This window comes from Columba livia, chromosome 15 (assembly GCF_036013475.1).
Source record: "Columba livia isolate bColLiv1 breed racing homer chromosome 15, bColLiv1.pat.W.v2, whole genome shotgun sequence".
Lineage (NCBI taxonomy): Eukaryota > Metazoa > Chordata > Aves > Columbiformes > Columbidae > Columba > Columba livia.
In genome coordinates this window covers 9,985,557-10,009,238 of record NC_088616.1, presented here as the reverse complement: position 1 = coordinate 10,009,238, position 23,682 = coordinate 9,985,557, and the positions used below count along the sequence as shown (strand labels likewise).

At 37.7% G+C, this 23,682-nt stretch overlaps 2 protein-coding genes across 12 annotated transcripts in view; both read right to left on the bottom strand.

Moving 5' to 3' along the window:
- VWA3A (von Willebrand factor A domain containing 3A) overlaps positions 1–19,014 on the bottom strand; it is a 28,002-nt gene extending 8,988 nt beyond the window's left edge. For 4 of the 8 annotated variants that reach the window (XR_010466350.1, XR_010466351.1, XR_010466352.1 and 1 more), the window contains exons 1-27: positions 18,799–19,014; positions 17,897–17,979; positions 17,544–17,664; positions 17,042–17,166; positions 16,889–16,963; positions 15,482–15,536; positions 14,623–14,721; positions 13,460–13,566; positions 13,061–13,186; positions 12,086–12,194; positions 10,729–10,794; positions 10,106–10,231; positions 9,388–9,526; positions 9,195–9,298; positions 8,885–8,965; positions 8,178–8,272; positions 7,480–7,599; positions 6,573–6,647; positions 5,734–5,878; positions 4,565–4,763; positions 4,194–4,264; positions 3,029–3,187; positions 2,669–2,759; positions 2,383–2,493; positions 1,713–1,810; positions 1,418–1,567; positions 729–837 (exon numbers count right to left, since the gene is read on the bottom strand). Coding sequence is in view for 5 of the 8 variants with exons in the window: in XM_065031066.1 (XP_064887138.1) it covers positions 729–837; positions 1,418–1,567; positions 1,713–1,810; positions 2,383–2,493; positions 2,669–2,759; positions 3,029–3,187; positions 4,194–4,264; positions 4,565–4,763; positions 5,734–5,878; positions 6,573–6,647; positions 7,480–7,599; positions 8,178–8,272; positions 8,885–8,965; positions 9,195–9,298; positions 9,388–9,526; positions 10,106–10,231; positions 10,729–10,794; positions 12,086–12,194; positions 13,061–13,186; positions 13,460–13,566; positions 14,623–14,721; positions 15,482–15,536; positions 16,889–16,963; positions 17,042–17,166; positions 17,544–17,664; positions 17,897–17,961 (2,821 nt within the window). In the remaining 3 variants the exon portion in view is untranslated. Of the gene's footprint in view, positions 1–728; positions 838–1,417; positions 1,568–1,712; positions 1,811–2,382; positions 2,494–2,668; positions 2,760–3,028; positions 3,188–4,193; positions 4,265–4,564; positions 4,764–5,733; positions 5,879–6,572; positions 6,648–7,479; positions 7,600–8,177; positions 8,273–8,884; positions 8,966–9,194; positions 9,299–9,387; positions 9,527–10,105; positions 10,232–10,728; positions 10,795–12,085; positions 12,195–13,060; positions 13,187–13,459; positions 13,567–14,622; positions 14,722–15,481; positions 15,537–16,888; positions 16,972–17,041; positions 17,665–17,896; positions 17,980–18,731 lie in introns of all 8 variants that reach the window. The other 4 variants (XM_065031068.1, XM_065031070.1, XM_065031071.1 and 1 more) reach the window with 4 other exon arrangements.
- A 126-nt stretch (positions 19,015–19,140) lies between these two features.
- The window catches only part of MOSMO (modulator of smoothened), a 31,389-nt gene continuing 26,847 nt past the window's right edge, over positions 19,141–23,682 (bottom strand). Inside the window, exon 3 of one of the 4 annotated variants that reach the window (XM_065031083.1) lies at positions 19,141–23,076. In XM_065031083.1, coding sequence (XP_064887155.1) covers positions 22,892–23,076 — 185 coding nt within the window. In that variant the 3' untranslated portion in view covers positions 19,141–22,891. The remainder of the gene's footprint in view (positions 23,077–23,682) is intronic. The other 3 variants (XR_010466353.1, XR_010466354.1, XR_010466355.1) reach the window with 3 other exon arrangements.

The window sequence follows — 23,682 nt, the reverse complement described above, 5'->3', positions numbered from 1 at the left end:
TGGGCCAGAACATTAAAACTAAGTGTCAATACATATGCTTATTTTATTGAATATACGACTTTATCGAGCATACTGTAAAATCTTCAGTCTTTAGTGGTTTTTCTGGGCATGTTTCTACAGAAGAAATGATAATTTGTGTGAAAAATAGGCAGTTCAAAGGTTAATAACAGAAAAGGCTTCTGCCATTTCCAATCTAGTACTATCAAGCATTAACTACTAGGCAATTGTAGCAACCTGCATTAAGCAATTTGTAGCTCCTACTTTACCATCCAGCAAAAAACTGTTTCCCAACAAAGATCTTCATGAGCAACAGAAGGATCAAAATACTTTTCACCAGCAGTGACACTGAACTTCTCAATAGGGAACGTTTTTAGCACAAGAAACAGAAAAGCTCATCTTGTTTGTATATCTTATCGTATATATTCTGTTGATAGGAAGCTTCTGACACCAGGAACCTTGTATTAATGAACACAACACACAAAAAGGAAAAACATCGCAGCCCTATATCTTTCACAGCAAGCTAGATGTTAATTGGCTACAGAGATGCTGGATTCTCTTGCATGCTATGTTATTGACATAAAAATACTTTTAAAAATTCCAATGAAATGCAAAATGAATGACCTTTATATCCAGATTATGTTCAGATTTATTCCATTAGAAATAGTAGACAAGAACATTTTATGTACGTTTAAGTTGTGCTTTATAGAAAACCAGGTGCACACCAATACCTGACAGAAGCCACTGCATTCTTTGTATATAGCGCTGCAACACTTTCTCCAGTTGTTCAGTGTAGATTTCCAGTTCTTTAGATTGAAACTGCAGATGTTTCACAACCCCCTGGAAAAATTCAGTTTGTATAAGAGTATCTTGCTTCAGGAGATTTGAGCTCAGCTGCTATATATGCAATGTCTACGTTAGAAATCAGGGAGATTAGTTTTTTTGTCTTTACCTCCATGAAATAGCGTTAGAAAATTTTTGTCACTCCCTTGCTACTAAATAACTGGTTTACCCAAATCAAGAAAGTCTAGTTCTCATCACAGCCAGTTGCACTGGGCAGTAAAATGATACAATTTGAATGGACAGGTGCATCTGTTGCATTATTTCTGACAGTTTTATAGAGATAATAGAGCAATAATATCCTGGACTTAACTTTCAATGCTTGTCTCCAGTCATTACACAAACTGAAATAATCAAGATCCAAAGATCCCATGTAGTTTGCACTTGAAACATACTAAGTGTTTTTTGTAGTGAATAAAAGACCTTCCCTAGCTTTGTAATAGAAGAGTGACTTAGAAAGAACAAGGAATAATGGAGGGAACATCATACTACCAAGCCACAAACACTGAACAACATGGATTGTTTTAAACAAATACAACCCTTTCAATGACATAGGCAGATGACATCAGCAAAAGCTTACTTTGATTTCTACACTTGGGAAGATACGACAGTATTTTGCTGATACTTTCTTGTGCAGAGAATCCACAGTTTTCTTTTGGTGAGTACAGCCTGGACCAAACAATCTGGGCAGTTCTAGCTTAAGCTTTTTAATACTGTACTTGGTGAGCCACTTGTAAGACAAACAAACAGAACAACTGGTTGTTAGTAAATAGTAGAACAGTTTAAGAAATAATACATTGTATAGAATTAACATGTTCACGTTAATTCAGATAGATAATTCTAAAATGAGAATTTATAAGTAATGAGCAAAATACCTCTTTGCTTGAACAGATTTCCTCTTTTTTTGGCAACGTAACAGGAGGAACAGACTTTCTGATGCACGTTATCTTTGGATACTTTCGGTATACTGTACCTAGTTAAGAAAATTATCAAAGTAGTATTGGGAGCCCTAGGTTTAAATCATAGTCCTTTTGAATCACATCTGACTGGTGATTAAAAAAACCCCAAACCAAACAACAACAAACCACAGAAACAAAAAACCTCAAAACCCACAGACTAGCATTTCATAAACAATTCCACATTTGAAAGAAAATAGTTTCTGTAGAAATTAGTTAAAACCCCCTTATTTTTAAAAATTGTCACCTTATAAACATTCCAAACCAAATCTTCTGTAAACATCTAAGCTGTGACAACAACATTTTACATTAGAGCATCCTTGATCAAAACACCCCAAAGGACTTTACAAAAACAAAACCACCAAAAACCGGTCCCCCCCGCTGCAAAAACAAAATAGAAAGAGCCAACCCCCTCCAGATCTCCCAAAAAATAAACACCAAACCAAAAACCCCAGCACTATTTGATAAGTGAAATTCACGTTCATTATTTAAAGCTAATTGATTATCACTGACGTAACATCCTACCAGTTTTATTACATAAACACTCATAAGCAAAAATCTTCGCCCATCATATCCTGATAACACATACCCACATTTCTTCCTTTATCAGTATAAAATACTGACATGGAAGACTCCGGCTCCTTCCTGGGTTTATTCTTTCTTTTATTCTCAGTCTGAGGCCATTCTTTAATTGCTTGTGCTACAAATAAAAAAGATTATGACTTACTTCAGTTAGATAAAACCACAACCACAATGCTTCCTATCAGTCTGATTAAAGATTAAAATTGCAAGGGTTTCTACAAACTTAAATGAAATCGCTAATTAATACAAAACCCAAAGAGACTGAAGACAAATAGCCCCTCATCCATACACACCTGGTGGAATTTCTGCTTTGGCACTAGTGGGACGCCATGCCAGCGCTCTTACGGAAGCATTTCTCTCTGCACCATGGTTCTCTTTAATATTCTATAAGCACATATAATGAAACAAAATTTAAAATTTTAGAAGTATTTCAGTTGGATCATAACTGAATTATTCAAAAGTGACACTACCCTTTATTATTCTCTAATTCCTGCAAGTTAAAACGTAAATTCAGAGTACTATCACAGTCCTGTCTTGCTTCCTTCAAATTTTCAGCCTGAGCACTTCTCTTACAAAGAGCATCTCACATCTGATAGTTGGGTAGAATCTCAAATTCAAACACACAGTATCTTAAAAATGGGACCATTTCAAACCATTCTAGCCAGACTCAGAGCTGTGGGTTTAGGAGACTGCAACTTGTGTGGCCTTCTTTTCTCATTCTTCCTGAGCATGTTTGAGTCTCCTTCTGGTGTAAATGGATTAACAGACCGATTTACTGAACGTTGCTTCAAGGATTCCACTAGGAACGCACACTGAAATGGAAGTTCACATCGTTTAGTTATCCATATATGTGAAATTTAAGTAAGTGACATTTCAAAGGCATTTATTACTTCAACAATAAATAAAATTCATACCAAATGTATTAATCTGGTAATGCCTGGCATCTAAGTGAATAGAAAGCCCTTTGTGCTGTGCTTGTTCAAACACATAGCAGGGAAATCCTTCTTACTCTGAGCAAACATTCCAAAAGAAAAGGCAACAATACGGAAACCAAGACCAGAACAAATTGGAAGATGATGAACCAAGTATATGCAAACATTAAATGATAACAAAATATTTTAAGATCCCATTGAATATCCACCAATATTCTTTTTAGAAATACTTTCGTGACTCAGACTTGCTTGCAACAAGGTGCTTGGGCTTCCGGACATATATCTTGCTGCATATATATTTTAATGACACTTTTGTAAGAAGCAACAACCATACTGCTAGGCTGGCTATATTGCCGCAGTTGCTTCTACCTTTGGAAAAAGTCATGTGCTGTAATAAGGAGAGATACAGTCTAGTTCTACATACTTAGTACATTTCAAAAAACAATTGGTTTAGAATTGAACAAATGTGTTTTGAAAATGACAACCTCTCCCTCTATTGTGACTTATATAATATTATCTATTTGTTATATAACATGCGTAAGTTTTAAATATATTTATTTTTAATATATAATTATAATAAATGATTAATTCTACTAGAGAGGAATTCATTAGAGGATTGGCAACAAAAAGGAGAATCACTTCAGTTGTAAATTCCTTGTATTTCATAAGGAATCATGGCCACTGCAGCACCAACCACTGCAGTGCTACTGTACAACTGCTACTAGGCCACACTTACTCTATGGTGACTATTCTCATGTTCTAGAGCATTCTGCCCATCTTGCAAGGATTTTCATTTTGTCCAATCTTTTGATTGCCAGCTAAACAAATGCTGTTTAATTTTTTTCTGAAGAAAAACATAACTTTAAAAGATATATATAATTAATACCTTTTGGGAGTAGTTGTTTGCTTTTTCCATTTCAGACACAATGACAGTGATATCATCACTCTCAAAGATACCTGATAATCAAATATATGCTAATCAGTGTGGAATGCTTAAGTGTACAAAATATACTCAAATAGAAAAAAAATATTCAAATATTTAAAAAAATATTAAATTCCTGCATTGAGGCTGCATTATAATATTCTGCAATACAATCAAAAGCCTTAATCAAACTAGGACCTCTGTTTTTATATCAATGCTAGTATTGTATTATCACATTCTAAAAAGTAAACTACTTGGTTTCTGGGGAAAAAACAATAATAAATATTATTTCATTAATGAAAGAGAAGTATGTGCTGACTTTTCTTTCCACATACCTGCTTCTCCAAACCAATGAAATCTCCCATTGCCTGCCTGTGCTATTTCTCTAAAAGCAACGGCAGTTTCTGTTGGGTTAGCATAGCGGGCTGGAATAATCCCACTGGAGTCAACAGCCTCCGTTACACTAAACAGACAGACGTGAAGCTGCAAATCAACGCCTTTGCAAACCTGAGCCACATAAGCACTGACTCTGTGCTGCAAGACAGAGAAGAAAAACAGAAGAAAAATCAATAGCGACCCTCTGCCTTAGATGAACTCCCACCTGCTCCACTGTTTCCTGAACCGATGTAGAAACACTCCTGACCTCAGCAATTCAGTACGGGAACACACCCAGAGTAGCTGAGTGCCTCCTCATATCACGCACACATATACAAAAACTGTCATTATTACTAATGGCAATGGCAACAGCACTGCTGCAGCCATGACATGAGATGGGGCAGCTGTAGGAATCAAAGATGCAAAGTCAAGGACTTAAAGGTAGCCTTGCACTGAAGCAAAGAACTAGGGATGGAACTATTCACTTGCCTTTTTGCACATATCCATAATTTTCCTGCTATCCACATGAGGTTTTAATGACTTTTGCCCAGAATTTCCAGAATTTTGGTAAAAAAAAGCAAGAGACACCCTACTGTGCACGCATGGTTCTTCCAGTTGGATTACTGCATGTTTAGAAATCCCAGGCTGTTCACGTGTCTGAACAGCCACATAGCACGTGCACTATGACCATACATGCCAGCAATGGATTCCTGTTATTAAAAACAGGAGCCATCTCTACATAGTGTACCATGTAGTTCCACCATAAAATTATTTGTGGCTTTGTTCCCATGAGTTACACAGAAATGATATTAAAAAAAATCAGAGTTGGTGTGTTCAAACTCAGTAATTTGCAGTGAAATGATGGGCAGATGGGACAGGAATCCTAAAAAACACCTCTTGAATTTTCTACAATTCACACAGTATTAATAACTACTACCTCCAACACATGAATTGAAATCGCAGAAATGGAAGTTTGAGATCCCGATAGTTGTGCTGGCTTAGATATGTAAAGAAGTAGTATTCTGCCAACAAGCTAAGGTGACTAGCCAAAAGAAACAAACAAACAAACAAAGAGATTCATTCTGATAGGAACTTACAGAACAGTTTCAAACCCTGTGATGATACTTACTGTTTCCTGATCAGGTATTCCAGTAGCCAGCAGGTAAAGTCCTTGTGATTTGTGTACATCTTTGTCTTTGAAGTCTACTTCCACAGCTCTCCTCAGAGCACTCATGATGTTTCTACTCCCTTTGCACTGCAAGCCCAACACCCACCTAAAAGAAGTTTGCAGTTCAAAGAATGAAGCAACAAAAGCTTTGTTTTCTGCTTAAAGTAAGAAGAGAACTAGACGTCTTGAATAACACTGCACAGGAGTCTAACATTTTTTGACAAGAGAAGGCAAAACTAGATTATATAATGACCCAAATTATTTGTTCTCGTTACTGTACTGCTGCCATGGCAAACCAGTGTTTAAGATAAGACTCAGAGCATAGAGATGAAAGAATTCTCTCTTAATTTTACATAGAAAAATTGTGACATAGTAAACTTACGGGAATAAAAATGAAACCACAGAGGTATAATAAAACCAAGGGTGTGACTCCACAAACATTTGTTTCCATTGCATGTGGGGAAAAACCATAGTTTAGCTTTCCCATACCAGCTGAATTTGAAGCAGTTTTCAATTATTCATGTAACCTGTTCATTTCATACACAGACACTTCTACGTGTGTGCACATATATATTCTGTATACCTATGAAACACAAAGTCACTAGGACATATTAAACTTCATAATGCTGTTTTCACAAAAAACCATCAAAAACAATCAGTACAGAACAGTTTATTGCAAACTATTTTTGTAATATGATACATTTATCAATTTTGTAAATTGTTGACAATGCTGTTTAACTCTGTTTCATGGTACCTACATTCATTTAATTCAGATGTATGGGAAAGTTACTTGATCCTACCTCCAAGCATTTTGCAAGTTTTCTGGTTGGGAAGGAACCAGTTCCAGCTGCCAAGGCAAAACATCACTCCCAAATCTTTTATGGAAAGATAAGAGCAATTAATTTTCAGACTACACTTTAGAACAAAAACAAACAAACCAACCAACACTGAGTAAATTAACTTAAAAATAAAAATCTTATTTGGAGTATTACAGACGTAAAATTACCTGATGCTCTTTTCTCTTTCAAACAATTTAATTATTCACATTTATCCATCACTCAGGGGTTGTCGGATTTTCAAGGTATTGGTACATTTTTCTTTCCTGAACAGGACACTAAGTGAGCTGGTCAAAGCTCAGCAGGATTGTGACAAAGCAACCCCAACCCTCAGATGCTGCCTGTATCTCTCTTGTGAAGTGAACAGCTCCGATCTCCTACCAGGTTTGAACTGCATAAGCTGCTGTCTCTTGCCCAGCTGTTGCACCACATATTTCTGACTACCGGTGCTGAGTACAAAATTCTAGTGCTATTATATATTTTTAAAAGTATTGAAATTACTGTAGAATATAAAGGGGTTCTGTTACGGTACCTGAGACATCTCCAGAACCCTCTTCCAGAAAAAATTTCTGACATGTGAACTGATACTGTTACAAACAATATAGCAGGAAGAAAATTTGTTGCAGGTAAGATGCAATTGGTTTCAGTTAGCCTCACCCAAAACGGTGATTTTTAATTACTAATCTTGTCTCTGCACATCTGATCCATACACCTACCCACAAACGTTAAATCAGTGCTGCTCTTCATCATAAGGTGTCAAATACAATTAAAAAATCTTAAATATGCCCATTAATAACTACGATGTCTCAGCACACTCCTTTCATTGCACTGTGTTACAATTATTTTAAAAGCATCTTAAATAGTTGCTTACGCTATAATATTGAAGTAATCCTTATTTGACATTTGTTCCTCAAGCAAAAGCCGCAAAGAATGTTGGATATGGATGATGTACATGGAGTTTGTCACTGATATATCAACAAGTATAACCACCCTATATAAGAGATGTTATTTGTCAAAAGAATATCTTATTTAATTACATACTCTTGTCTTCACTGCACTCTAACTCACCAAAGAGAGTATCTAGATATGTATCCAAATATAGAAACACTGAATCAAATTTAAAAAAAAAAATCTGCAAATCATAAGTAACGATAATGTAAAACTCTATATTTCTTAAGCTATGCAACAATGAGGGTAGTGGCACATGTAGTGCCATAATATAACAGCTGTTGAACCCTAACCAGGTCCTCTTCCTTCTCTGTACTTGAATATCCAAAACACGTCTGAAAAGTGTGACCTGCTTGCTGGGTAACTCAAATTTAAGACTCTCGTTCTGTCTCATGGAAATTGCAGTTCACTGGATTCAGTAAATCCACTAGATCATGAAAAAAAGCTGAATATCTGTTCTCAAAAGGGGATTTCTTACACTGCTCATATCTGCAACTGTTGTCGCTACATCCAACTATTTTCTGCCCTGCATTACTTGGTGCCGACTTAGCCACAAAGCAAAGGCTGGCAAATAAGAACTACCACCAATACACGGAAAAAAGGACTATCGAAGTGCAATACCTCCTTTCACAAACACATCCCCATATTCTTCTGCTAGCAACAGATAGCCAGTCAATTCGTTTCTCATAGATTCTTACCATTTTAGTGAGCATTTTCTGTTGATAAAATATAGAAAATTTAAGTTAAAAAGTTCAAATAAGTCTTTTATTGCCAAATGTGCTTAATCCAGAAGTAACATGACAGCATAATTTTGGAAAAAGTAATGACTTTCATTCGTTTTGACATTCATTCTCAGTAAAGGCAGGAGAGAACAGTCCATGAAAACAACATACAATGATAAAAAAATAACCAGGCGTCTACAGTCTTTTCAGATTTGCCCTTGCTAGCATGTCCCAAAATAGTGGTCAAGCACATTAAAAAAGAAAAAAGTTTCAAAACACAGTTTTTGCAAGATTACCATTTCAATAGCAATTCTAGGCAGTGTTCATAATAAAACACATCATTTAAAATAAGAACAACATTTTCAAACACATATCATTCTTTAACACAGCACCAATTTGAAGACATTAAGGCACTTTGCCCAAACTATATAGAATATGACCTTTGCAAGCATATATATACATAATACATATGAGGGCAAATTAAGCTAGAAAAGGACACCAAATTAGAAAAAAACCTATAAGGTAGCATGCTTTTGGAGCACAAAATGTGGAGTAATTAGATGGTAATCTGGCTCTGACAAGGCCACATCACTATGGACAACTCACCTGATAGTTGTATAATACCGGTAGGTCAACATGGATATTTTTCACAGTTCCATCGTACCATTCGAACTTCATCATCGCTTTCTAGAAGGATAAATAATACAGTTACATGTTTACAGAAGCCTCTATAGGCTACACCAACATGGAATTCCTTCCTGAATCATTCTTAAGAATGGCATAAGTATCTGACTTGAATCTACGACACAAATTTTACTTAAAGCCTGTAGAGTTTCATCATCTTATAAAGTACCAATTTTTATTGGGAAAATGTAGCAATAGAAAGGAAAAAAAAAAAAAGGTCCTTATCACTTACCTCATGTAGAGTTGATGATACTTTTTTTTTAAGAATAGGTACAAATTCTTCCACAGGAGAGAAGGCATTGGGAGCCAAAACTTGATAAAGGTTTAACTTTTTAGCTATAGCAAGGAACAAAGAAATGAAATAAAACACATGCTGTGTCTTTAATTCATGTTTCATACCTGTTAAGTTTTTTTCTCTGTTCTACCTTTCAATCCATTTGTCTTCAACCAGTCTGTCGAGGTTTTGCCCAGGACACATGGCGTTTGAATAACTAACACTCCTTCGTGCTTTGGAGGCTTTGGTAAGAAGCTGGAAGGTGCTGTATTTGCAAATTCTGTGGAAACCTAAAATGGGTTTTAAGAAAACCTCTTGCAAGTTTTAGCATACTTTTTCTTTTACCCTCAATCAAAAATATCCAGCATGGAATATTAGTTTCACTTATGTTCACCAATATGCTGGGATTTCAACAAGCAAAATACTTTGAAAATAGCTATCTCATTGGTCCTCCTAAAAAGTAATGGATTTAGACAAGCCCTTACGATTTTTCACCTCATTTAAGTGTCTGCCTTAATTGGGTAGGAGTAAGTATCTTTTTCCTTAGGGGACTCTTGGAATTTCATTAAATGATCACGCATACAGTTAGGCTACCCATTCTCTTAGATTTCCATTATGATCATGGCAAAATGTTCCTTTCATTGCATTTTGGTTGGTCTATAAAACTTGCTGCATTTTGGAGAATGTTAGCAAAATGTCTCCTTTACTGGTCTTGGACTTAATTTGTTCTTGCAATGGATGGCCAATACAAAATATTAAAAATTCACTTATTTACTTGATTAATCATACATATTTTTTTCATACTGTGAACACTAAAAACTTCTACTGCTGATACTTCAAAGTACATCTGAAAATAAAAAGATACATACCTCCTCTATTCTACTAATAAGTGAGCCACCTATTCTTCTTTGAAAAGACTGTTTGATGCTCTTGAGTAGGTTCTTAGCCTTCTGAGATTCCTGAAGTAGCAGATGGACATCACTGCTATCAAAATTCTGTACATATGAAAACAAATGAGGAAAGATAAGTTAACTATCATTCAAATACCAATCAAACACAGCTTTCTTTGATGTGCATACATCTATACAAGACTGCCTGGCATAGCAGAATTTAGTGTAAATACATCTAATACACTTCATAGAAGTTACACAGTCTCCCACAGCATCCTTACAGTTACATTGAGGGAGTGCGGTCTGGATGAGCGGGTAGCGAGGTGGACTGTGAACTGGCTGAAGGGAAGAAGCCAGAGAGTTGTGGTCAATGGGGCGGAGTCCAGTTGGAGGCCTGTACCTAGTGGAGTGCCTCAAGGGTCAGTACTGGGGCCTATATTATTCAATATATTCATCAATAATTTGGACGAGGGAATAGAGTGTAATATCAACAAGTTTCAGCACCAGGTCTTGCTACAAACTTCTACTCAGATGATAACTACCTTCTAAACATGAAGAATCATCAAAAAGAGAGAAAAACACATTGCCTCTCTGTCACCTACCTCTCCCTTTGAAGAATAGCAGTGATAACGGCCCCTTACAGCTTCTGCAAGGTTCTTTAGAACTGCCTACATGTATAAATAGGAAGAAAAATATTAACTTTGATCTGGTTGTCTCTTTTGATAACATAGGTTGTTGGTATTCAATTATCAATTAGAGACAGAGAAAGAATCTTTGAGGTGCATGCAGTGAGAAAGCAAAGTAATTATATTCTCTTCGTTTTCTTATCAGTCTTACTTTAATAGGGCTGAAAAACTAACTCAGTAAAGAAATTTACAGAAGAGGTGACAAGGGTCAAGTTCATTCACCTTGTGTTAAAAGTGCCAGTCGCTTTCTCTCCTTTGAAGGCAGGCTTGTGCTACTCAGATCACAGGCACATTGCTGAAGCCTGCAGCTATAAACAACAGGCTATCCTTTCCCCACCCGCAATTACCTCTTAAATACTTTGCTGCCATTTTCCACTCTTCCATCTCCTTCTCTCCTATCATCTGCCACTGCAATCCTTTTCCCCACAACTGCAATACTCTTACTGCATCCAATCTTCTCTTCAAATCACAACTTCAACTGTGTCCTCCCTGCCACCAAGTCATTACACGTCTTAGGGATAAGCTTAAACAAGCAATCAACACCTAAACCCAAGTTTCTATGCAGAAGCTAATAAAAAGTAACTGCTTATCCTTCTGTTCTCTTCCTTTGGGTAATCACTAACACCCAAACCATTGTTCATGACGAACACTGTAATTTGAGCAAGGCTACTAGGTCTTGCACTAATGCTATTCCGTACAAAAATGTTCCTACCCCAGAGACTGCTACACTCATATGATCTCGCTCCCAAGTCCTTGCCTTTCTCCTATGATCTCTCTCCCTACCCCCTTGTCCCTACCGCAATATTGCCTTCCTGAAGTCCTCTTTTTTTCTGCTTTCACCTGCAAAAGAGCTCTTAGCCCCAAAGTCATCTAACACACAGAATGATTATCTGGAAATAACTGCTCCCCTTCAGCTGCCAAGCCTGTCAACATTACCTGGTTGCCACTCCTAGCTTTTGTATGAACTAAGATGAATGCTCCAAACAATTTTTTTCAGGTGTACAAATCTGCTCTAAAGAAAATACAGCTCTAGATGAAGAACTCTTTAATGAATAAGTTAGCTTCCTCACACGTTTATGAGAGAAAACATTGCAGGTGAATAGGAAACAAATGACAGGACTCCGAAGGAAGTAAGTATTAGAAAATACAGCTCTAGATGAAGAACTCTTTAATGAATAAGTTAGCTTCCCCACACGTTTATGAGAGAAAACATTGCAGGTGAATAGGAAACAAATGACAGGACTCCGAAGGAAGTATTAACACAGCTACTTACAAGAGAAGCAGGATGGCTGCAATCATATGTAACAGCATGAATCTGCAGTTTTCTCCCCAGCACACACTGCTGAGCATAGCCAGACAATATTTCTGAAGACTGATCAGGGCTGATATATAAATAAGGAGAAAAAAAATAACAATGGCAGTAATCAAATGGGGAAAAATGGCCATCCTGAAGAAGACAGGGAAGAAAACTTAGTGGGGAAAAAAATAACAAATCATGGGAATGTAATCCAGTAATTTAACATAACTTGGCCTCCTCTCCCTCTTTCAACAGTTACTGAGGTACCACTAGTGGGGTTTGAGCACTGTGTGTTCAGTAAATTAGCTGAAATGTCATCTGTTACCCTAAATAACAAGCTTGCCAAGCTTATACCATCCCTTTTCTGTACATTTAAAATGAATAAAATGAATGAATTAGGAGCACAGTAACACTCCCAGAATCCTTACTGTAGTCTTTGTCTTGTAATCTTGACTCCAGTACTGCAAGTTTGCAAATGATAACAACACTACTGCAGAATTTAAATCCAAAATTTATCTAATCTCAGCCTGATTTTGTTTTTTTAATCAGACACTTTAACTTTTCCATCAGCACCCAGATGACAGAGAAAAGACAATGCTTATTTTACAGCAAAATCTAGCTTGTTGTCTAATCTTCCCAGAGATGTAGACCCTTTCAGTGACATCCTTAATGGTGCTGAAAGATTTTTATTGATGTAACATTAGAGCTAGAAGACTCTCAATGAGTTACTGTGATAACAGATCTACAAAGGAAAAACGTAGGTTTGTATGAGAAAAGAGAAGTTTTATAAATAGTAAAAAAGGGAAGAAATAAAGGAATTCAGTGGTATGAACTACAACTACATAAAACCTGGATCTTAAATTTTCTGTTTATTTTTGTATCAAGTTCAGATTCTAGTACCAATTCGCTATCCAAGTTAAAGCTGGTTGTTGCAACAGATAACAAATTTACCAGCTTCCTAATATGAGAACCAGAGAATTCAGTTCTTTCATCGTAAGGACATGTTTTAAGGCTTTCAGCAAATTGCAGCCTCGACCAGGCTCCAGCTGTTGTATCCACTGTTTTGCTTCATGTAGCCTAGGGGAAAAAAAGGGACATGTACACTTAATGTGCAGGTACGAAATAACATAGATCGTGAAGATTACTACAAAGCACAGGAGCAGCAAAGATACTTCAGGCATAAGCAACCAGCTTGAAATCACTGAATGCACTTAAAATTCATTGCTTTCCCCTCTTACAAATCACTGCAGGCACAAGATGAAAGCCAGTACTTGTTATCTACAAGAGAATGCTCTAATTAAACGGAAACCTTGTTTGAAACACCTTTATTTTTCAAAGAAATGAACTTACACGTGAACACTGATGCTTTTTGGACTCTCCCACAGAGGTGAAATTTCTGTACTGAATGAGAGGCAGTAGAGTTCCTTCTTATAACTCAGCTGTTCATCTATTAAGCACTAATAAAAAAAATATTAATGCATTACTGTTCATGCTGCTTCTAGAAGGGTTATTACGTAAAAGAATCAAAACAGTAATTTCCTAAAATAGTTGACAGCAGTATTTTCAGCTACCACAGAGAAAAGCTTCCAAGAAAAAGTCATACAGGTTCAAACATCTGGAACAGAGACAAAACCTGCAAACGTATAGTAAACCAGCCAGTTTGTTAATGGGGCATGAGGCAGGCAATATTTGTTGTACTGGTATCAGTTTTTCTCTTCAGTCGATGATCACATGAAAGAACATATAATACTGATCTAGAATGGGCATATTCACTCATCAAGCAACTGCTAAAAAAATGTTTCACGCATATTAATGGATAGGGCCAAACAATAGTTCAGGTATTAAGGTTGAGCCAACCAGACTATGTGGAACTTGAGTTTTCCTGAAGTAGTTTTACTGAAAATGCACAAATGAAAAATGCAAATAATAGAAATAAAAGTTAAATAATTCCTGAATGCAGGAAATGAAATTGTACAAAGTTTCAAAGTTATACAGCAAACTAGATAGATTGTATCTTCCTTATCATAAAAGTTTCATAAAAATAAAGAGCACAATGAAGCACAACTTTCTTTGGGACTTCAGGAAGCGGTAAACTTACCAAGGTTCTGGTCAAAATTGTGAGGTGTGCCTTGTTGTGACACAACATAAAGGCATAAAAAACCTATATTTAAATCAATAGCTCTATGTAGAACTTGGTTCTAGCTCTTGCATCTCTTTCTGTTAGTCAAGTTTATTCCATTGAGAATGCTGGTGCAAGAATTAAGACATTTCTAAATATTAATATGAAAAGTATTATTATTATGGTACATACTGGAGTTTGTTTGGATCTAGACATGACCAAAGAACATACTTTCAAAGACACTTAAAACATACTCTTCTACAACAGAAAACTTCTACTGTATTGTATATTATGAATTTAAGCAGAGTTTTTTCTACTTAGTTCCTGGCTTGCACTTACACAAGAACTTGATTAATATGTTATAATCGCCACAGTCTGCATTATTATTATTTACCAAAAGGGCCTTCTGAAAATCCAGTAGTCTATGTCCGTAACTTGTATCAGACACATGAACCACAAGTCCAACTTTGGTTCCTTTTATAAGGCCAAACACCTTGAAAGAGAAAAGTACTTGTAAATACTAAGCTTATCTAACGTTCAAAAATGTTCCTGAATCTTCTGTACAAAACCACTTTAAAATTAAACATTAGGTATTTATTTTCAGTTTAAGCTTTTTAGCATAAAGATGACAGAGTGACAAAGCCAAGAAAAAAAAAAAAGAGAGGTCTACTGGCTCCCGTTTATCCTCATCAGTGAGTCATATTCACTCCTTCCCAAGACAACCTATTCATTATTTCAGAGGATGAAAAATAACTTTGTCTACAGCATCTCCTTCAGGTTAAATCAAGCAACTTAGTGGAAGCTAGAGTTTGAAATGCTGCTTCTTTCTCTATCCCCTTCAAGAGGGAGTCATGTCCACTTCCCATTCGTGACTATTCGCCCTGCTATGCACAATAACTGATTAACCAGCTGTGCAAGAGAGGGCACAACAGACTACAAGACAGCTCCACTCCAGTCACAGAGGGTAAGCTCAGCATCGCCTTTAAATTGCACTGAGAGATCCTGATGATTAAAATTGCTAAGAGAAAGAAAATTACTAGATCTAGAAAGCAAAAAACTGCATACCAATGAACAATCCAGAAAAACAATCCATTGTCAAGCTAAGTATCACTGCACATGATGATGTGTAATTCACAGTAAATAAAATACATAAGCTTTCTAGAAGCCACTTTTCACTACTATTCAAAAGTTCATTTATTCTTTAATGCTGTATACAGTTCCATTCTAAAAATATACTGCAAAGTTAAAGTTACCTTTCTGCTGTCCTGCAACAGCCACTGAATTCGCTGCTGATAAAGTTCAATCACTCTGACAAAAGGCATAGCACACATTTAGCTAAGGCATTCTCTTGCATTGTGTATCAATGTAACTTTCGACCATTTGTTTTCATCACATCTTTTTTCTCACAGATGCAAAATCACCTTTTAAAAATACTGTTTTCAATGTTCTCATACAACTAGTTGTTGCAGGGCTAACCATTTACATCCTTCTTCCCCTAAAGCTGTGTGACTGACCAGATTTGTAGCTGTCTGAAAAACTGGATCACTGAAATGTTTTCTAATCAGTTGCTGGCTTATTCTGTTCAGAGACAGGAGAGGGGTATTCACCACGGGTATCTGTAAACAACAGAAGCTCAGGCAAAACTGAGTTTAGTTAATTACACATAGGTTATTGTCAGGGGATGTATTTAATACAAACTGCACTATTATTAAGACACTCATGAAATATAACCTTGTGGTTAAAAGGCAGCATGCTCACAGAAGTGCCAGACTAACTGCAGCCCAACTTTCAACAATTTCATTTCAAAATAGGTATAACCTGAAATAAAACAAAATGCTTGCTGTCCTCCAAAATTGTTTTATTTCTATCAACTTATTTTTAATACCATGTGCACAGTTTTTACAATTACGTGAACAAAAAGTTTAAATTGACATTTCCAAGGGGGAATACTGTTTGCTCTTTCGAAACACAAAAGCTACTTCTTTTTTAAACCAGATTTGCAAACAGTTTGCTTAGATGGCACAGGACCCAAGTACTGATGCTGAACCTTCTGACAGTTCTGGATCTTCATGAATGACACAGTGGGGTGTGTAGAAGTAGTGGCACCCCTAAGGACAGTCTATCAAGTGTTTTGAAGACCAGCAAAACCACTGTGATTACTCTACAGCTTACTGAACCTGTTCATTAGATGTTTTCCTCCATTTAAGTTTTCTTGATTTCATACATTTAAAATTCACTGAGAAAACTTTTATCTTCCACATATTGTGACTAGATCCATGACCTGAAACTCATCCAAGTTACAGTCAACATAGCCCAAAAATATGCAGTATTACCTGTGAAAACCTAACCATTCACTAGCTGCCTTTCTAAAACGATGCAACTGTTTCAGTTCAAAACCTGGTTGATAGGCATCCTCATTAAAAAAACAAAAAACAAACAAAAACAAACAAAAAAACCACCACCAACAACAAAAACCAACCGCAAACCTCAGCTGTAGTGAGGTTATCACCTACCCTAAATCTCAGCAGAAAGGATTTAATGCTGAGATACTCTGAAGTCCCTAGCGATAACAAATTAAGACTTGCAGCAGTACCTGTAATCATAGCAGATGGGGAGACAGTCAGTTATACATCAAAATCATAAACAAGACGGATACTTACTCAGAAAGTCTGGACTCAAAATTGGTAATGGTCTCTTCTGTAAATTCAACCTCTTCAACACCATCTCTCGAATCCCTGGAACACTGTGCATAATTAGCATCAGAGATGTAGACAAATTAGGACGGAGTAAAGAAAGGACAGTGTTGCACTTACAAAATAATGTTGCCTTTGTTTATCAGATGCTTTAATGTTAATTGCAAGGATTCTAAACTGTAGTTTCTCAGCCATTCTTCTGTTGTTTGCACCTTTTCAGACTGTATTTTCTTCATTTGTACTCTCTATAGATCAAATAAGAAACGAAAGAAAATCAATACTCCAGTGATTTACCAGAAAGGAAGAAAACTTAAGTAGCTCCAAAACCCATCTCACAGAGTTTGAAGGGATATATATTGTCTTCTGCTTTTCTGAAGAAAAACGTACTATCAGCAGTTGATCTACCTGTATTGTTTTGCCTCATTTGTTCACAGACTGACACATCTTTGCAGAGACACTGTATGTCAATTTCGTAACTTTAGTTAAATCGCCTGTGTGCATATGCAAATATATGTAAGGAAACATAAAAGTTGTCTATCAGTTTATTTATTCCCCACTCTGTATTTATACTGGGCATGTGTTGCTTTTCTTGTTGCTCCATTTAGCAGGAAAACTTGACTACCAGCAGATCCTGCGTCTCGTTGATACGTGTCACCAGCAATCCATTATCTGGTCCTAGAGCAGATGTAGTAAAATCTTGCCATGGTGGACAATCAACCTCTAGACTGGATGTTGTGGTCACCCTACAAGACAATGAATTTTATGGGATGACTTCATTACTCATAATATTTCTGTATTATCATAAAGTCTTTACAAGTTTTTTCTGTAGGAACTGTTTTATATTTTGACATTTGTCTACACGTCCCATTTGATACATGTTTTGAAGTGATATAGTACCTAGTTTATACAAACTACAGTTATTTACTCTAGATCTACATACAAAGTCTCAACACGATCTGGCAACTGTAACCTTACCCAACTTTTTCCAAAAACTGATCATTGTCCAACAACTGTGCCATATTCCTCATACATGTATCCATTAGATGAATAGACGTAGCCTTATTTTTTTTTTTTTTTCAAAAAAAGGCAAAAAGACAAAGCATTAGAGTAGAAAGCTTAAATCCTCAAGAATATACGCTATTAAAAAGGTATTAATATTGTCGGCAATTATATGATAATTACGTTACATGTGGGACAACAGCAAATTAAAAAACAACTGCAAAGAGAAATTACAATTACTCATCTATAGAAAAGCCATGTAGGAACTATTCTGCAAGTTATTTGTTAAGGGATTTGAGGCAGTTAATTATATGTATGCACAGCTGCTGGGAGAGCAGCTCCGCAGCTCAACCAGAAAAAAAAGTAACCAAAGCAAAATGCAGAGCTCCACGGCTGTGCAGGTAGGGGAGCTGCCCCTCGGGTTTAGGCAATAAAGCCAGAGCAAAAACCATAATAAAAATCCTGCTTTTCATTTCGTTGGGCCGCCCGCCTCAGTCCGCTGCCAGACCCGCCCTGAGACCCCGCGGGTGTCAGAGCAGCCGCCGCCCCACGGGCCCGTCCCGAAACTCCCCTCACCTCACGGGGAAAGGCCCCTCAGCTTCCCGCCCCCGAGACTCCCCTCACCTCACGGGGAAAGGCCCCTCAGCTTCCCGCCCCCGAGACTCCCCTCACCTCACGGGGAAAGGCCCCTCAGCTTCCCGTCCCCGAGACTCCCCTCACCTCACGGGGAAAGGCCCCTCAGCTTCCCGCCCCCGAGACTCCCCTCACCTCACGGGGAAAGGCCCCTCAGCTTCCCGTCCCCGAGACTCACCTCACCTCACCTCACGGGGAAAGGCCCCTCAGCCCCCCGCGCCGTCCCGTCCCGAGACTCTCCTCACCTCATCGGGGAAAGACGTCCCGAAAGCCCAGGCTGCCGCCACGCCGCTGTTCGGGATCCCCCAACCCCCTCAGCATTGCCAGGCCACGGCGCCCACCCGACCCTTCCCCTCGTGCGGGCCCGGCGCGGACGCGGCGCAGCAGCCGCCCAGCCCGCGGGGCGCAGCGCTCCCGCCGTGTTACGGCGTTGCCGCTGGAGACGCGGCCGCGGGCGGGAGCCGCCAGCGCCGCTTCCCGCCGCCTGAGGGCGGCAGCGGCCGGGGCAGCGGGAACCCCGCCGGGGAGGCGGCACGTGCGGGCGAGGGGCGGCGCCGCGCCCAGTCAGCGCAGCCGGGGCCAGTCGCTTTCGTAGACAATTTATTTTGATAAACTCGCTCAATAACAAAAATACAAGTGAAGAAAATTATGTTCATTTTATACAGTTTGTATTAACAGTTGTTCGGAAATCATTAATTGAAAAATGTTCCAACCAATTAGAAAACAATTCTCAGTAAAGGCCGAGGGATGCAGATGGTCAGGCCTCGAGCAGCGCCCGGGCAGGACAACCTGCTTGCAGACACCGTTTCCTTCATCGTTTTCATCCTTCACAAAGGTTTTAAAGGACAGCTTTCACTTTGTGTGTGTGTGTGTGTGTGTGTGTGTGTGTGTGTGTTGGGGCAATCAGCAACCTACAAGTTGTGTTCTCAAGTGGTTAAACGATGGCTCCGAAACACGGGAGGACGGGAGGGCCCTGGTCTGGCGGCTTTTCTTCAGCCAGAGGACGGGCTGGGGTGGTGCACAGCGCCAGCACCTCCAGGAAACCCGTACCGCTGGAAACCGACGGTAAAGGGTCAGACTGGGGCACCAGGGAGGCACAGCCCTCCCCAGGGCTCCCACAAACAGCTCCCAGGTGATTGTTTCAGCTGAGCTCAACAGTAACATTCATACAGACAGATTAACTAGTTTTTCCTTCTGAAGGTTATTTTGAGTTTCCGGTCTTACATTTTGTTAGCCAAATAAACAACAAAGTGTGCACAAATCACATTGTGATGGGACATCATACCTTTGGGGGAATTTTGAAGCGAAAGGCTAATTAAGAATCCCTAGTGATGCATGAAATGAGGTGTCCTTCAACAAGTTAGATATAATGGCTGGCTGAATCAGAACAGGTTATGTAAACACTCACACAAATATGGGATTACCTTTGGAGCAGATTCATATGGAAACATTTGCTTTCCATGAACTGAAAAAGTCTACAGCTATTCAGGCATGTTCAATACAAACTTCCTGTAGTTTAAACCAAAACCTTGTGCAAATAAAACCTATAAATAGTCTTCAGCAGATTTTACAGTGATGCTCTTCGGTATGAAAAGAATGCACACAACTTTAAAACAAAAGTAACAGACATAAGGTTTGACAAATGATTGCACCATAGAACAGTGTTTTATATACAGTTTACAAGATATGATTTTCTGCTATAAATTAATACTGTACTATATAGTACTTAGTGACCTTATTAAAAGCAACTGTTGACAGCCATCTCTTCAATTACTGGGTGTTTTTTTCTTTAAATGCAGATGGTTGCATCTATTTCCGGACTTAAAATGATCAAGTATTTAAACAATTACTAGTTAAATCTCTGCTATCATTTAATAATTCATACCAGGAGCATTGGCATATCAGATCCATTTCCAGCCAGCCAGCCACAGTCTGGGTATGCTCCAAGAAAAGTGTTTGTATTTTTTTATTAAATGATGATCCCTTTAATCTAAGCCTAAATCCACTGTATACATTATGTTACTATAACTGAAGTAAGTTGGGGAATGAGAAACCTCAGTAGCTGAAAAATTCTCCCCGCCACCTGTGTTCTCATTACAAAAATCTCCTAGAACTATTTACAAGAGTGACATTTCTGAAAAAAAAGGTGGTTTTTAGTTTTTTTTCCCCCAACATAATTTATGATCTAAGTTTTAGTGAATACTTCATCTTAGGACACAGCAGTGATAACATCAAATATTTAGACACATACAGAGCAGCTGAACCCTGCATTTTACATCCACCAACATCACTGGGGATCTCAGCCTACCCATGCAGATGAAGGCTTAAATTAGGAACCAAATAATATTTAAACCACTACTTCCAAAAGTAGATACCTGACTGTATTTACAGATTCGTGTACTTCAGAAAAATTTAGTGATTCATAAACACTCCCTTCTACCTGTGAGTGAGCTGACTGGAAAAAAAAGACATTTATAGACCATTCCATTGGCAATTTGTTCAAAAATGTCAAAAGAAAAAATATTTAATTCAGCAGATAACCTTTTTGTATTAAAACACTTTGGGAGAAGGAGGAGAAGGAGGAGGAGGAGGACAGGGACCCACCAGGGTCTGAATGGCACACATTTTAAAAGAATTGTGCAAATTGTCTTATTTTCAAACACTTAAGCTTATCTGATAAGTGACTATTTTGGAAACTGCTGATTACATTAACAACCACCTCATTCCAAAATACAGTCTCACTAACTTTTGAGAAAAATGTCTATTCAGTAATGCAGTTCTTCTTAATAAGCTCAATGAAATAGCTCTTGAAACATACACATTTTTGTTTGTTTTCATAATGAATCTCAGGTAAATCACATGTTAACTGGAAAATAAATACAGTGCAGGCAGCTTTCCTGGGACACTAAATGGTATTTGCTGCAACGTTATATTGAGTAGTGAATTATGACATCCATGGATTCAAAGGTTTATCTTTGTGATCAGAAATAAAGCTACCTTTAGTGAGGAATATTTACTCAAAATTTGGGTGGCCCTTAAATCCACATTTAAAAGAACAACTTCAGTAAACAAGGTATATATTATTTAAACTATTATATTGCTCGTTTTTTTGTAAAGATGAATTAATGCTCAAAATAAGTTCATCCATCATTGCAGTGGAATAGTGTTTGCATTACTTTAAACACTGTGTTTTACTTGTGCTAAAGAAACGCTTATCTATGGTGAAATGCTGTGCTTGAACACGTATGAATGATAATGTAACAATGCAGTAGAAAAAAGAGACTCTCTGTACAACAGTTGCTAATAATTTAAATAGTGTCAGTTTCCCAAAATTAGGATTTTAACTTTAAGGTATGACATGATCTCACCTTCTACCCTCATATACAAATAAATTACCATAAAAAGAATTTTAGCTTAACTTAAAATTGCACCTAGAAAGGCATGGGATCGTTTGTACCTATTACAAAAACTGTTAAAATCAAGGGCTGCTACAAAGAATGAGGTAATCTGAAGACTCTCAGCTATGTGGCCTTCAGAGAAATGGCTTTTTTTCTATTGAGTTCTAGTTTTGCACACCACAGTGTTTTGCTAGCAAAGCGTTCTGACGTCTTTTCCAGGAACCATTTGTGTATATATACATATATATACATATGTGTATATACACACGCGCACACATACACACACACTGTATACTGCATCAGCAAAATATATATATATTTATATATATATTTATATAAATATAAGGAAGAAATCCCCCTCTAAAATGTTCTTTAGTGTTTTTCTAGAGCTTATGGGGGAGGAGGGGATGTATGTCTTCTTGCTGTTACATACATTTAGAGAACATGTTTTGATCTATTGGCTTCTTGGTGCAGTAATGCAAGATTGATCCACATTGGTGCCAAAGGCTTTGCTCATCAGAAGGAAGATGTAAAATACTAATCTCCTAAACAGTGAGGCCAGCCTCACTTGAATTCCTCTGTAACCCTCTGGTCTACCACAAAGTTCATAAATACTTTGACTTCCAAATCATTAGACGTTAAAAACAGGAACAGTACAGTAACATGGGACATTATGCTTCTCAGTGTAAAGCATTCTTCATTAGTTCCTATCACAGTGCAGACCTGACTGCATGAAATATGCTCAGATTAGTCAACGTTGTCTGTATTTGGTTATGGGAAAGGCTCTCCTTTTTTTTTCATCCAAAGTGCATAGTGAGAACAAGTCAAAGCATTCTTCTTTTCAGTAAGTGTTCGATAGTCTGATCTAGGCATCCTCCTGAGAATGCAATTCTGACGTCTTGTTCTTTTCCAAAATAAAGTCCCACAGTTCAGACATTCATCAGCCAGGCAAACAAACTTTGCCAGCAAATAGAAGTCCCACTATTGTAAAGAAAATGGATAAGACAAACAGTACATACGAAGACCCAACCACTGTGTTATTGGGTAATTTATATGGTTGACCTCCAACTTCATTGATGTAAAATCCTATTGGAAATATTAGGGCTGCCATGCAGAATAGAATCACTGCAAAGAAAAGAGAAAAGAGACAATGGTCACTGCTGTGCTGAAGTCAAAATATTTACCAGTTCACAGAGTAGTCCAGAAAAGCAAGTAAAGTATTCTGACCAAACTGAAGAGCTGAGATATTCCAGTACATAACTTGCTTCAAACAGCTGAGGCTTTATCTGGCTTTTAAAACATCCCTCATCTACTCCCAAGAAAGCCTAAAAGACCCTCAATGTGATGGTAATTTCGGTCCTATTCAATACATCATGAAGTGTCTTTACAGAATAAAAATGTGGTGGAGGTACTTCTACCACCATCCACAAGATTAGCCACAGACTTCATCACTTTTCCAGTTAGAGTCATTTTCCCCCAAAGTCAAGATCAAGTAGCATTCAACACTGAACAATCTCCTTTCTATTATCAGAGTTGGCTTTTTCCAACCATAGTCACCTTCTCCCATTCTTCCACACAAATTCATTTTCTGTGTAAGTTTTGCTAAAAATAGAAAACACACAGATTGTCACTGCAGCTTCATTTAGATTAAAAGATACCAGTTTCCTAAAGTTATATGAATGTTTCCTTACATAATGAAACATCCTTAAGACTTTCCATTAGAATACAAAG